The sequence below is a fragment of the Chaetodon auriga genome, chromosome 10 (assembly GCF_051107435.1).
Source record: "Chaetodon auriga isolate fChaAug3 chromosome 10, fChaAug3.hap1, whole genome shotgun sequence".
Lineage (NCBI taxonomy): Eukaryota > Metazoa > Chordata > Actinopteri > Chaetodontiformes > Chaetodontidae > Chaetodon > Chaetodon auriga.
Window position 1 is genome coordinate 9,306,538 of NC_135083.1, and position 15,504 is coordinate 9,322,041.

The window sequence follows — 15,504 nt, forward strand, 5'->3', positions numbered from 1 at the left end:
AAAGACAACCAGCAAGTATTCACACACGGTTCATTGATTATCAAAACTGTTGCTGATCGGTTTATCATTTGAGCTCTACATTCATCAACAAAGAAATTACTTGCTGCCCTACTAAGGTCACATTTTACGCATTTCTTGGTTATGCAAAGATGGATTCAGCCAGCGAGGAGCTATTTAGTAACATGACTGGTTCATGAATTATTATTCCCAGCGGGCAGAAGGAGAAGCGGTCATTCTGTTCTGCTATTACTTTGGTCCTAGAGGACAAACACAGACTGCTCTGGACTCAGATGAACATTTTAGGGAGAAAAATGCTTGTTTCTTCACTGTGTCAGCGGCTCACTATATCGCCCCTCCTTGCCCTTATCCTGTGCTCTTAATCTTTGTGCCCTCTTGTCAGAACATTCTTGGGGAATGTGAGTGTGTTTTTTAAGGCCAACTGCCCACAGACAGACCAAAACAAAAGCTGCATGGAGACGTCTGAGACCAGATATGGAGAGCTGGGACAAGGGCTGAAATAACACCAAAGATCTTTGCTCTTAGAGGACACTTGAGAGCAAGTGTGCCTGTCGCTTTGTGAAGTGCTAAATTTAAAACACTGGTCTAAAAACAGCAAAACTAACATTTTCTTATATGCAGCTCTCAGGCTAGTAACATTGTAATAAACAGTACAGTAGTCTAAATGTTCAAGCAACTCACTGGTACAACAAATTAGTTGTTGAATATTTCTGTACATGGGAGAATAATAAAACAGCCACTCAGAATCTGCATAATGCATGTGACAATGGCACATATGCCAGTATAAGAGCAGCACCTTTGTGCAAGTTTTACATGTTTATAAAGAGGAAGTGCAGGTCAAGGTTTTGCTTTTATCTCCTGTGGGCTAGCTTTGGTAAAGGAGCTCTCTAGAGCACAAGCGGGGCGAGTGTTGCCTGTGATGGTACAACAGCAGCAACATGACTGATCAGTAGGTGCAATCAGTAGGAGGTGCATGTTGCTAAAAATACTTCCTGATTACACGCTGTTCAGATTTTTAGGGGATTTCTCGTGCTTAACTGGACATGCTTCAGGAATGTACGATGCACACACTGTCGTATGCTCGCTGTCTGTACCTGAAGCGTTCCTCCTGCAGAGCTTGCATGATGACAGTGTAGTCTCTCTGATAGTGGCTCTTCAAACCATCAAGGTTCTCCTCTAGCCTTGCCTGGCCCTCCCTCAGCTCCTGCACCTCCTGCAGCAGCATGTCCAGGCTGGAGCTCTGGCTCCTTTCCAGTGTGTTACCCTTAGAACTGGGGGGACCCCCAGGAGCCCCTGTGGTGCTGTTGGCCCCCGCTGAGCCTGACGTAGCACTAGAGCAGTCATCCTCACTGCCGTACTTGGGACTGGGCTGGAGGTGATGCCCGGTACTGCCCAGGGAACGTCCGCCAGCCCCCGTCACACCTTCTTCCACTGAGGGCTCGTCCAGAGAGTCTTTGAGCGAGGGGATGTTGTCTGCGCTGCCAAATTTGTTGCGAATCAGCGAGGCAATCTCTCGGGGTTTGGAGACGACGGCCCCTGCGGCAGAGTGGGTGGCCTGGGAGAAGCTGGAGAAACCTCCCTTCACGCTGTCCACCACGCCTTCGCTGAAGCCTGTGACTTTGGCTCCGACATCCTTCAGGCCCTGCTGCATGTCCCGCAGAACATCCTTGGGCTGGCGTGGGATACCATTGTGCTCTACTTCTCGCAGCTTCCGGTGGTAGTGCTCTAATTTCCTTTGTAGCTGCTGGATGGTCTGCGCTGACTTCTGGTTCTTTTTCTCAAAAACCTGTCAGCCACAGAACAGGTTTCATTAGTGATTACACTGGAATAATCCACTCCATTTCAACATCTAGAAATTCCACCCCTGCCTGTAGGGACGAACTGAACAAACAGGTTTAGTGTTAATGCACTGATTGTCACATATGCTTACCAGTCTGTTCAGAGTATAAGACAATTATATATGTACAACTCATCATTTTACCTGTTTGATGCGTGTGCTTTGCTGTTTGTCAGCATTGTTGGCCAGTTTGAGGTACTCAGCAACGTTGTCATCCCTGGCTGTCTGCTCGATCTTAATCTGCTCTGTGAGCTTGAGGATTTTCTGCTGCAGCTGGGCGATTGCCTGTTTAGTACGCTGAGGGTCTGGGGTAGCATCCTCAACTCCCGGGAACGAACTGTCTGCTCCACATGACACAGCCAAGGGTGTTTGGCCCAACCCGCTCACCTCCAGCCGGTCGATCTGAAGTGAGGAGATGGGAAAAGAAGAGAGGGAGATTGGGGTAGGTAAAGGGTCAGAGAGAGAGAGAGAGAGAGAGAGAGAAAGAGGGAAGAAAGAGTATGAGTTGCATATTGGGTTCTTGGTCATTGTGCTGACATGCAATAAAAAGAGGCTTCTGCATTTCAGCAGCCTGTCGCATGGGAAGAGGGCAAACTGTGTCAGTTGAAAAGGCCACTTGCGGTCAGTTTCTCTGAAGAGGAATCTTCAGATATCATGCAGAGTTTGCCAAAGAAAAGAAACTGGAAGAAAAAACTAACTTTCAGAATTTTCCGCACATCCATACAAAACTCAATACTTCCAGGTGTGAATCCAGAGCTATCTGCTAATCTCTTTTTATTTGGTTAAACAGGCAAGAACAGAATGAAGTTTATCAGCCAAATCTCTATTTGTGTTTGTTCAGGGAGTGCCGATATAAGGCAAGACTAACAGGATATTAGATTTTTGTTTACAACAGTTTGACAGCTTATGAATATTTGTCTGTGTTGCTTTTCAGACGCTGACCTGATTTTGCCAATAAGCCACAAATCATCTGTGTAAAAATCAAAGACACTATCTAAATTGGGTTTTTCCTGTATTTTCCTCAAACTAGATAAACTCTACTTGAATAGATGATGAACCTAGCAGCACCTTCAATCACAGACAGCCTGCGTGATTCATTTCCTCAAACACCTCAGGGGAAGAACACACTGAGCGCTGGGTTACCTCTGGGGCTGATCGTGCTTCAGGGGAGGATCGTGATCTTGTTATCACCAAACATGCACACAAAACAAGCAGCTGAACCTGACAGCACACCACAGGGGGTCAGAAGCCACCCAGAAAAACGTCAAGTAGAGGAGGAAAGAGCCGAGCAGCGGCGCTCCGATGACAGTTATTCAGCACTCACACATCACTCACGACATTCTCGCCACTCCATAACAGGCAAAAAAAAAAACAAAAAAAAAACGCACCTGAGGCTCACCTACATGCGCAACACCATGACTAAGTGATGACAGAGACCACAGTCAACAACGCAAACCACCACGCATCCGGGACTAAACCAAAACTCCAGATGAAAGTTTCTTTCTTCCAAATGAATCCAAGCCCAGAGAAGTTAAACCAAACCAGCTCTCTGATAAGCCATCCTGTCACAAAAAGCGACCTCAGCGTGCGCAAAAAAGCGGCTCACCTTTCCATTAGTCAAACGGAGAAACTGTTCCCAGTGCATTGTCCCCAAAGTGAAGGCGAGCTGTGTATTTTCATCTGCCCTGACACCCTGGTGAAGTTAAACCGCTGAGTCGCAGCCTGTAAAGTCGCTGCGCCGGTTGCTTGAAGTTTCGCCGGACGCTGCTGCCGCTCCGACCCGCAGGGCTTGTTGTGAAAGTTGAAGCACACCTGAAACTCTGAGAACGGGGCAGTGTGGAAGCCCCGCCCCTCCCCCCTCCCAGCTGAGGAATGACGTCACCCTCTGAGCTGCACGACCGGCAGCAGTCAATCATCCTCACCAAGAGCAGAAATAGCTCCTCAGTCAGGGACTTTCTCATCCGACGGTGCCAGGTTCACCGAGCGCACAAATACTACCACAGCACTAAATAACTGGTATTACTGGCGTACAACTACTCTGTCCAGCTACCACTATTAGAATTACATTCAACTTCACTGGCAAAGTATGTTGACACACAAGGAATGAGTCGATTTCCTTCCTGTCTGCACACTTGGTACGGTGCATATGCATGGACTGCGTCCTGCAGGGCTACGCATACAAGTGTAAGTACTGTGCTGTGCTAATGTACACATTATGAGGTACTTGTACATTACTTGATGACTGCAGATTTCTGATTAAGATTTTCCACATAAAATATGTGTTCAGTTTACCACGCACGGTGCACTACCCAACATATAAAACAGTGCAAAAAAAAACCAAAAAACTAACTCCAGCTGGACCAACTACAACACCAAAATACTACATACACATAAATGCAGAAATAATTCTCCAATAATATACATAGTACCTATAGTATAACACAGGGACCATTTTTTCTTAATTCTAAGTACTTTTACTTCTGACAGGTCAAGTGCGTTTCAGTTGTAATAGCTCTGTACTCCGTCGTCACATTATAAATGCAGGATTTCTACATGTAATGGAATACTTCTACATTGCAGTATTTTGACTTAGGTGAGGGATTTGAATACCACCACAGGTGCAGTGGACAAATATACAGGACCATACAGATACAGATATACAAACAAAAGTATCAAGCTAATATGTCAGATATAATCAAACATATAACTAATAAATACAAGCAAGAGCTGGACAAAAAACTGTTTACATACAGGTTAGACTTTTACTATGCACTGTATGTATGAGGCTGTGGCACAGGAAGTGCTTCTAGGAATTAGCAGGAAACATCATTAATATTTGGTCTTATCTATGTCACTTTTAAGAGCTAACTAATGAATGAAATAGATGAATGAATGAGCAATATTAAACCACAAAATCCCACAAAAACAAAGACTCCAAATGCTCAGACCCACATCACAAAGATGAGAAAGGGTAACAATTTATTTTGTAATCAACCAGCTAATATGTGAAGTGAAATCCTGTAATTGAGTTGAACAAGAGGCCACAGGGCAGAGTGGGAGTCTGGTTCCTGATCTGAGACTTTATCAACTCCCAGTCTCTCTGTCTGTGTCTGTGCAGCCAATACAGAGGAGTCCTACAGGGCAAGAGAAACCAGTCTGACATCCCTTCACCACACACACACACACACACACACACACACACACACACACACACACACACACACACACACACACACACATTACATTTAGCCAAGGGCACATTCCTCTGTGTACTGGGAAGCGCGACAGATTTGGCAAGTCGTGTAACGTTTTTAGGTCATTTCATTTAAAATGCAATGGATTTGCAATGTGTTGATTACTCCACAATAACATAAAATACAAGACAAATAAAATACAAGACTGTAACAAATGTTGTTTACAGTAGGTGTAATCATTATCAAAGCCTCTTGACAGGCAGCCAGTGTGATCAAATGAGTCAGAGAACTAGAACAGCCTGCTGGGCTGGCCCAGTGGAGAGCTAAGAGGTGACGTTTCAGAGCGGCACCTGGCCTGTACTCGGCTATAAACAAGACGGTATTAATAGCTTTATGAGGGTGAGCATGAATGAAGTGCCAGTTTCATCCATATGAGCGCCCCATGTAGTAAATGTGACCATTTCCCAGATTACTCCTGTTACAGATGACTCAATTATCTGATTAACCAAATATGAGCCCTCCAAATAAGGAGGATAAAGATATATATATATATATATATAGATATAGATAAAGAGGGCAAAGAGCGGCAGCTGATCTCTGAACTGGAGTAAACTGCAATACAGAGAAGATAGAATCTTTAGATATTGTGATAAGAGCAGCTTGGGACCAGCACACACTGGCACCAAATAAACAATAATTCACTGATCAATAAAGTCATTGTGAGAGGAGTTCTTCGGGTGCGTAAGCGAAGGAACCACACAGAGCTTTATGAGGAGGTGTCTTTTACAAGTGGTCACTACACAGTTATAATGTAATCTTCATACAGACGAATACTGTTATGCTACCGCACATAGCAAAGCAATGCTTCATCCCCACCGTTTCCGATGCAGATAAAGAGTTCCAGTTAGTGAACAAATTGTCTGCACAATCAAGTGTCATCCCCAAATGGTCGAGTTTTTCCTGTGACTAATCATGCATGTAATTAAAGATGGTGAGCTGAAGGATTAGGCTAATTTCCCAGGGTTAACGGAGCCAAACATGTTGATGCGCTCAGCCTCTAAAGTAAGAAGTGACAGGCACTGCGTCACTGAGGCCTGTGCAGGCTAATGAGGGAAGCTGAGTGTATGTGCTTGTAATTGGGGGGCTGTCTGATCCCACTCTGATTAGACTTTATCAGAAAGAAAGACAAAAGGGTCTGCATGGACCCGCCCTATGGCTCTCTCTCTTTCTCTCTCTCTCTCTCTCTCACACACACACACACACACACACACACACACACACACACACACACACACACACACACGAAGGAGTCTGTTCTCACTCCACCCATGTCCAAACAGGGTCCACCTGCTGGTGGGTCTGGTTGTGCAACATGCCTCTGATAAAGCTACATAAAGCTGGTTAGAGGCGTGAAAGGGTGACCTCGACTTATCTTACATCCAGCACAGGTCTGGGAAAAGCCCAGTCAAACCTCAACATTCAGACCTATGGCCATACGTCTCACACAGACAGGCATTTAGAAAGCATTAAGGGCTAATGTAATTAGGAATGCATCACACATAATTAGATACAGGCAACAAGACAACATCTTGTGATGCCCCATCTCAATCTCTCAAAACCACACAGGACACACATATGCCCCAAATTCCTGTCTTCTCAATGTAGGTCATAGAGCAGAAAATGGACTGACGCTGTCACAAGACCCATTCCATTTTTTTGAGCACTTTTCCAGCTCTCTTTTTCTTCTTGCCATCCCCTGTTTTGTCTTCTCTAAGTCCTGCTTAATGTGTTTGTTGTTTTCTCAAATGACTCAGGTGAGTTCAGGTTCAGTTAAAGTCCAGATATTCTGATAGCCGAATAGTGGAAACAGAAACAATCTTAGGCGTTTTGTCAAACAATGATTAACATCTATACTTTAACCAGGTCAGGGTGAGTGAATCTGAACCGCCTTATTTCTGCCCATGTCTGCTGCTTGTTGTTTAAAGATGTATGGATTTTCACACGGCAAAACTATTTTTTTTTTTTTTTTTTAGGCTTATAGCTTATATAATGGTCTTAAGCACAGTATTTAGCAATAACATAGCGATCATAAGCCACAGCACTGAGCTGTGCTGTGATTGTTTTGGATATAAACATTTACAGGGTACATTATCTTACCCTCTCTCTCTTTTGTCTTACACGAAAATCTCATGTTCTCGATGGTCAAAGTCAAGCTCGTGCTATTAGGATGAGTGCAAAAGTACGATACCCTGTTGGTTGCTATGTTTCGCATTCTTGCTGAGCGGCTGTGAGCTTCCTGTGATGTCAGCTCGCGTTTCTTTTGAGGCAGCGGCTTCACGTGCCCAGATGCAAGAGTGATACTACCATGATACTGTAGCTTCAGGTTTCTTTCTTGGAAATATGTTCTGCTTTACACTTCTCCAATTACAGCATTCTCTCTAGTCTGGAAAACGTGTAGCACAGATATGTCACGGCACATCAGAGTTCAGCAGTTGTGTGCCGGGTCAGCCGACCCTGCTTATCTACAGAGTCCAGTATCTGTGAGAGACAGGACCTTGGATCCATGGTGGACATAAGAAACAGGGTCTTTAGGTGTTAGCTTAGTGTTGTGTCTAAGTAATTTCTGTGATCCATCCACCTGCAAACACTCATTTTGCATTTCACACCTGTCTTCTCTCTATTTATACCACTCGTATCTCTCTGACCTCATCAGGCATGGAAGCCAATCATCTCTGACTGACTGAACTTCATACTCCTGATTTACTTGGTTTGATCTTTAACTTGAACAATAGCTGGTGATAGTGACCGATGTCTCTTATCACACAGATTTTCATCAGACAGATAAAAATTAAATTCGCATCTGATGGTGAGTGGTTGGAGTGGTAGAGCATAGATGGCATAAGTGGGCAGTGAAGAGCATGTGGGCCCATGGAGTGTGTAGCCGCACTTGTAACTTATTTATAGATATGTCAGTGCATGTGATAATCTGTCCATATATAAGCCTTTTTTTCTGCCATCCCTCCTCATTTCCTCATGGTTTCAGTTCCCACTCAGCCATGCCAAATTAAGCAGCGCTGAAATTGACACAAAAGAGACGTTTTTAATGGAAATCCGCTTTTTGTTTGCTTTAAGGGGACCCAACGCGGCAACAATGAACCCCATTCACCAGATATGGAAAATTACATAACTCCATGTGATACTTGACAAGAGGCAGTTTACTCAACACATGCATTCATGAATTAGCGCACAACAAAAAGCTGCACTACTAATCATGCACAACAGACCGGCGTGCGCACACGCACACACACACACACACACACACACACACACACACACACACACACACACACACACAGCCAATGCCTGCCAGTGCATTTCCTAAGGAATTCAGAGGGTGTGAGAAAAGCCCTTCGTGTTCACCTCCAAAAGAAAGACACTCACATCAGCAGTTGAGAGTGCAGGTCTGAGAAAGAAAAAGAGTGAGAGAAAAAACAAAAAACAAAAACAGAGGCTTTTCTAGGGCCCCACTATGACAACGAAGACTTTCAATCATCATGATTTCAAGACGAAAACCTTTTCACACCAAGAAAATGCTCTCCAACCAGAATTTGTGTCTTATAAGTCTCTGGAACGCATTTTATGGTTTTAACACAGTATGGTATTTAGTTATAGACCACTAGACACCTAACATCCATTTTTAACAGGTGAGTAGCCACACACAGTAAACACCCCACGAATGCAAACACATTCACTGGATTCATGACATGGGCTTGAATCATTGGGGAGGTGAGTAAAGTGAGTCAAAACCTCAAAACGAAAGTGATGAAAATGATGATCACGAACATACACACTACATACAGGTGGAGACTCACGGTGGTGGGAGTAGGGAGTGGAGAGGTGTCAGCAGTTACCAGGTTGAGGATAACCTCCATGGCGGGGAGACGCATGCGCACGGCTTGGGCTGGAATTTTGTTTGGTCTGTCTATCTGTTTGTGTGTCCCTCGGGAGACGAACACAGCCGGGGGAGAGGGGAAGAGCGTGGCCCTGGAAGGGCACTCATCATTCTGGACACTTCTCCCAAACAAAGTCCACTTGACTCAAAGTCCACTGGACAAAGACTCCACTTGCCAACGAGGAAGCAGAGACTCTTAAGAATTACTGTTGGCTTGATTGAATATCCAGAATCCATAGAGTGCTCTGTCCCTCCAGCAATGAACCATGACTCCTGATAGCTGCAGAGCCTAGGCAGTGTTGTGCTGCTGGTTCACAGAGCAGCCGCTCCTCAAAGCCCATGGCCACGCTTCAGTGGTAACACACGCTCCGCACTACACAGCAACCGGCAGAGAGGCTATGGAGCACACATACATGCAGTTCGCCAAGCACGACTCCCACAGACAGCGTGCATCAGCGGGAGAACAAGGACTCCTCTGGAGCATAGGGTTCGTCTGATGCGGGTTTGGGGTGACAGAGCCGAGGCGGTTAATCGGATGAAGACTCGCAGGGTTGCGTGGAGGCAGGGTTAAAAGCAGGAAGAGTTTACTGTGAAGTTAAGTGTTCAAAGAATCCGACCGGGATAAAAATCCTCAGAGGGAGAAAAAGAGAGGCAGAGACCCAGAGGACGGATGTGAGGGGAGCGAGGGAGCATACAGGAAAAAAAAGAGCCCACCAGGAGCTGTCACTGAGAGGGAGACGGAGCGAGAGGGAGCAAAGGAGAGAGGGGTTGTGAGAAAGCTTTGTGAAGGGAGGGGGGGGCTTTTCTTCTGTTGGAGTTTCTAGGCCAGCTCAGCTCCAAAACACTGGCTAGCTCAGGCAGAAAGAAAGGGACAAAAATCTTGCACTCCCGCCTTTCAATTATCACGCAGTTTGATTGTCGAAGCCAATCAGTTTCCTTGGCGATCATGCTGTAATGAATCACCTTCCGCTGCCTGTGTGCGCTAACAAACTGGGTTAGACCAAGTGTTTCTAATGACCAGCAACGGTGACTGAACTGCCTGCACTAAAAGTGCCATGTTTTTTTTTTTTTTCTCCACATAGGTTGTATAACATGAGATAAACACATGAGGAGTGGGCAGTTTTTGGTTTAAGGTGGATAAGAAACTTGCACCCAAGGGGAAAAAAAAAAAAAAACAAGATTACACAGATTACTTGGTCATATGATGATTACAAAGCTGCTATTCAAAACTGTGCATACGTGTGCACACATGACTATAGTCTCTGACTGTGTCACTGGTTACCACAGATGAAATGTGTGTGAATAGCAGTGATCAGTTTTACTGGAATCCTAAATCAATACAACAATTGATTTACAGAAAAGAATTCACAGACACCATTAATTGTAGGAATTGTCACTGTAGATATATCTCATTTGTACAGGTAGTAACTATCCACTTCAACTTATGTTGTTTTCAATTTCAATTTTAACCAGAGGTCACTATAAAAAGTCAGTCCGATGTTGGTCTCCTTCACTGCATTAAAACACATGCAAATTCATATTCAAATGAACACACAAACGTAGCTTTATGAGCTGTGGTGCATTGTTCTCTCACAAGTCTTAGAGTCTGTGAGCCATCACTTTCAAGAAGTGTACAAACCAATTATGGAGAAAAAGCAAAGCAGGGAGCGTAGGGGGTAAGGCAGGACAAGGGCTACTAAAGACTTCTGTGCAGAAGCCGACAGGAGGGAGGGGGAGAGAGGAGAATGAATACACGCTTTAATGAGAGAGCGGGAGGAGTTAGGGGACCAGGAGAGAGGGTAGGATTTAGGGAAAAGGCTGCTTATATAAGAACAAACCCAACTTGCTCAGATGGAAGTGGAAGTTTGTGACATGTAGGTTTGACCCCAGTATTGAATCAAAGAGACACATGGCAGCATCGGCCGTTTAAAGTCTGAGCCCAGTTGTAACAAGCAAGAGGAAGCCAGTTCAAAGCTGCATATCACTAAATCTATATTCCCTTTAGTTGCCTTCACTTGTAACACTTTCCATTCACACACACACACACACACACACAAACACTTCAATAACGCTAAGCTAATCTAAGAAATGCTATTCCTTCATTTAGCTTAGTCTAATATCATTAGCATTGTATTTTGTAATATGGAGTCTTCCCATTAATATCAGCATTAAACAGAATTTGAGTCCGATATGTCAGCTTCTTCTCCTCTTCAAACTAAACAAGGAAACATCATTAGCAAGCTCATGTCAATGGCAGTTAGCTAGTTACAGCTGGCAGTTAGTAAGGGTGATATCTAGTAACAATTAATCTCTATGTAAGAACCAGTCTGCGCAGTGCGAGCCATTTGAGTTTAGTGATGGTAAATCTCCACTTATTAAACAGTTTGTTTTGTTTATGTTTGAACTTAAAAACAGCTTGTGCAACTGGTTCCTGGACTGGGACCATAAGTAAACCTACATCATACATGAACTCATAAACTTAAAATCATCATATTGCATACCATACCATTGGTCATTTAGGGGAATCCTTTAGGGGTCATTTAGGGGAATCCTAATCCTACTGAATCTTCTGACTAACAAGTTCCTTTCAGACACGTATGCATTGCATTAATTCCGGCCTCAGGTTCAAGTCCCCTTTAGAGGCCATGTGGCCCCCAGCAGCTCCCGTCAGTCCAGGAATACTCAAGCTTTCAGGGTGACTCAGGACATCTTTAAACACTGCCTGGTAGCACCTTAATAACATACCTAAAATAGCACAGTGCTTCTGCAATGACAGTTTCACAGAGGGGGGTACACTCATGTCCTGACAAATGCCTGATGCTCGAAAGTTACATAGAAAATGGAGACGCTGACCTCATGGGTTGTTTTACCATATTATTGACACATTAGCTGGTCAAAATTAGGGGGCAAGAACAGCTGTGACCTGTCTTAGGTGTTACTCACATTGGTGGAATTAACGTTAGCTACAAGTTAATTAAGACGGTAATAGGGAAAATGATTTATTTTTGCTATGTGTTATCATAATTAATTTAGAAATTACATTTTCAACTCAAATATGATCTCTCAGACACAGTGGTCCAATTTGTAGGGTGACATTTGGAGTAATTATGCATCCTGTTATTGGCTGCTCAAATACTGCACATCTCATTCATTACATGTCATGTTTTCTGTTCAAATTCTTCACTTGAGTATAGAGCTGAATGTAGAAAACGTGTTGGATATGAGGCGTGTCGCAGCTCTAAAAACATGGATTACAGTTGCATTGCACTGGCAATTAAGTTCATCTCAAGCATTTAGAATAGATGAATCTTTATGTGAATGTGTGAGAATGTCAAGAATATTTGTGCAAACGAGCTCAGTCAAAAAAAACCCCGCAAAACTGTTCCTCTGACCTTTATGTGGTGTCTCATTTAATGGGTTTGACACAGATGTGCCTTGCAGGCAAAACAATGACCCAATTTGATGAATACGTCACATTATAATATCTCTTTCTCTCTCACACACGGAAACACATGCATTTCACGCATGTGTTAGGGGGACCTGCAGAACTGCTGATGGATGTGGCCATGCTTTCCTAGTTATGAAGTATGACACACACAGCTGTAGCACTTCTGGCCACTGCAGTATCATATGATCTATAGTTAGAGAGCTCATACTGAAATTTATGGGAACACAGAATATATGTATTTATGGGAAGGTCTAAAGCAGCATTTACACAGTATCACAGTCAAAATATGTTATGGAGACACATTAAACTTTGGAGGCTAATGGAAATGTTTCATTTTCATTAAGTACATTTTTCTGTTAGGCATAAGTAACGTATAGCTCTAGGCTTGAGCACAAAACAAAGAAATGTTATGATAAAAGGCTTAAAACCTACTCACCCTATCTCTTACTACACTGCAGTTCAAAGGCCTTGTTAGCATTTTACATTAACATTTTGGAATAAAAATGTTATGTTGTCACAAGTGAGATTTTTCTTACAATTTTCTTACATTTCGACAAAATGCACTACAAACAACTGAGATGAACTAATAATAGACTGAAGTAGATGACGATGATGCTGCTGCCAGTTGCACAGCTTCATCATTATTATGAAAAATGAAGAGTACACGAAAAGAACAAATACTAACATTACTATTGAAAATTGAGTGTTTTGATGAGGGAGACAGCTGAAATGAAGGTGCAGCAATACATTTTAGAGAATGCTTGGCACTCATTAAGGATGCTAATGAGAGCCATTTGTTATTTATTGCTGATTCCAACTTAATTTTTTTTCATTGCCAGCTATTAAAATGCAGCAAGTTGCTTGCTTCTATGACAGCAAACAAGTACACAACAGTTGCAGGCTTAACCCATAGCCCCCCTTTGTAAAATATGACTGCTTATTGTTTACCACAGTAAAATGTCAGAAACCCGATGTTTTACACACATTTTCTCCGGTTTGAAAACAGAGGCTCCGTACATTCTGAACGGACAATGCTGTGACTGATGAGCTCACACGTGAAGGCATCGAGAACGACTTGTGCAGAGATGTTTCCTCAGCCAGTGGACAGAGGCAGCGAGATCCTCATAATACATAATACTCATTGTCATTCGGAGGACGGAGCCTGGTGCTGAATCGAGGCCAGGCGGGTGCTACAAAGCCAAAAAGTTCTGGAAGACTCCAGAAGAAAAAGGGAAGAGACTGGCTCTGATGTAACTGGACTGGGACTGGAGAAAAGGTGAATTGAGTAAGCACGATAAACAGAGTGCCATATAGAGAGTGAGAATAAAGCATAAAATTTGAACTGAATTAGGGGTGCGATCACCACAGTCCCCTCCACGTGATCGTAAATTTTAATGGGTTATGCTGTGAAATGGTTTGGGGGTGTGACAGGTTACGTAAAGGCAGAAGAGCGAGAGCTTTGTCTGCACGGACTGGGGGTAATTCAAGCCTGAGAGGGGAGACAACCATGACTCGGAGCTCAGGCCTTGTTGAACAATACCTTCCCCATAAAAAGAAGCCCCCTGTCCAACCCTGGCTGTCCCCAGTCTAAGCTCCAGTATAATCAATGGCCCTATTAGCAGTTACATAAACCACTGGGTACTTTATACACAGGGGCCTTTATGACTGGCAGGGTCAGAGAGCGTGAAACATCTTAGTGGCCAACTCCGATACTGGCATCTGCAAGAGCCAGGCAGGAAGGAAAACAACAAACGATAATAACAACAACCCGAACAATTAAGTGTTCTCTGTCCCATCTCCTGTCTGGACACAGATAACAGTGAATAACGTCAGCTGTGCATCCGAGACGTAAGCATGTCTGTGCCAGTAGTGTTAATGTGTTTAAAATGTCTGTTCACACAAATGACACAACAACAACAACATCTTTTCTGACTCACCACTTGTGGTATCGAGGTGACTAAATATTGAGAAATGGCATTTGAACTACTGAACACTAACGTGTCTTTCTGGAAAAATGAAAAATCATGGTAACTCTGGATAATCCACGTATCTTGCTGTAAACTGTTTTCAGTATAAAAACCCTTCAGCTGATCTCCAGTAAACACAGCTGGTAGCAGGTCAGTGTTGTTGAAAACACAGCACATGAGGTTTCAATATGGTGCAGTATGATGTTATTGTAAATTTAATAGTGAATGCAGCATGTGTGTGAGTTATTGACTGTGTATTTTTAAAGTGTAGGGCAGAAGTCACTAGAAAATACATGTATGTATGTGGCATGGCAATTAACCTCCAGTGGAGCTAGACCAATAAATCACTGGGCCTACAAGTTGGTTGATATCGAGTTATTGCAGAGAAACTTGCACTGGAGTATATAAATATCATCCAAAAAGTAATAAGTGCACAGCAGAAATACTAAAGATAGGAAGTAATTTGGAGGTAATTTGTGTCTGCTTAATATGCATCATGGCCACGATTATTTAAATAAAAATGAAAAAACAAAACAAAGGGATCCTTTCCTTGCTCATGTTATTTGCTTATGTATATCAGATATATCAGCTATCGATATTGTAGCCTCAGTATCATTGGGTTATAATTTCTGTATAAGCATGAGAGTGCAGGTGATGGTATGATATGTGTAAGATACTTGTGTAGGACCATGAGTGAGACAAAGTGTGTATGTACAGTAAAGCAGTATGTGTACGTGAAGGAAAACAGGGGAGAAATATTGTTTGTCCGTTGGTGGCGGCTGCTTTTTGTTGGAGCTACTTGTGTTTATACTCAGCCCATCCTGATTATGCAATGTGGAAACAGAAAGGGCACTGGCCCAAAATGCAGAGTTGGTCTGGCTGGATGCTGTGCAATACCCAGAGCACCATGGGGCAGTATGCGGGCCCAAACATACTGCCAGCCTATTCATAAGCAGGAAGATGGAGAATCTAGAACAAACAGTCCCAGCTTTTTGGCCCTGAAAGATTATTTGGTCTGGCCCCTTCTCAATTTTGTCCTCTTCACCCCATACCACACATCGTGGCCCCATGCTGACCTCACCTCCCAC

The 15,504-nt window shown here is 43.5% G+C and overlaps 1 protein-coding gene across 9 annotated transcripts in view; it reads right to left on the bottom strand.

Annotated features, from left to right (window-relative positions):
- Positions 1-15,504, bottom strand: part of tmcc1a (transmembrane and coiled-coil domain family 1a) — a 43,962-nt gene that overhangs the window by 4,646 nt on the left and 23,812 nt on the right. For 7 of the 9 annotated variants that reach the window (XM_076740800.1, XM_076740804.1, XM_076740805.1 and 4 more), the window contains 2 exons: positions 2,000-2,257; positions 1,113-1,804 (listed from right to left, as the gene is read on the bottom strand). In XM_076740800.1, the coding sequence (XP_076596915.1) occupies positions 1,113-1,804; positions 2,000-2,257 (950 nt within the window). Of the gene's footprint in view, positions 1-1,112; positions 1,805-1,999; positions 2,258-3,461; positions 3,615-8,921; positions 9,764-15,504 lie in introns of those variants that run through there. The other 2 variants (XM_076740806.1, XM_076740807.1) reach the window with 2 other exon arrangements.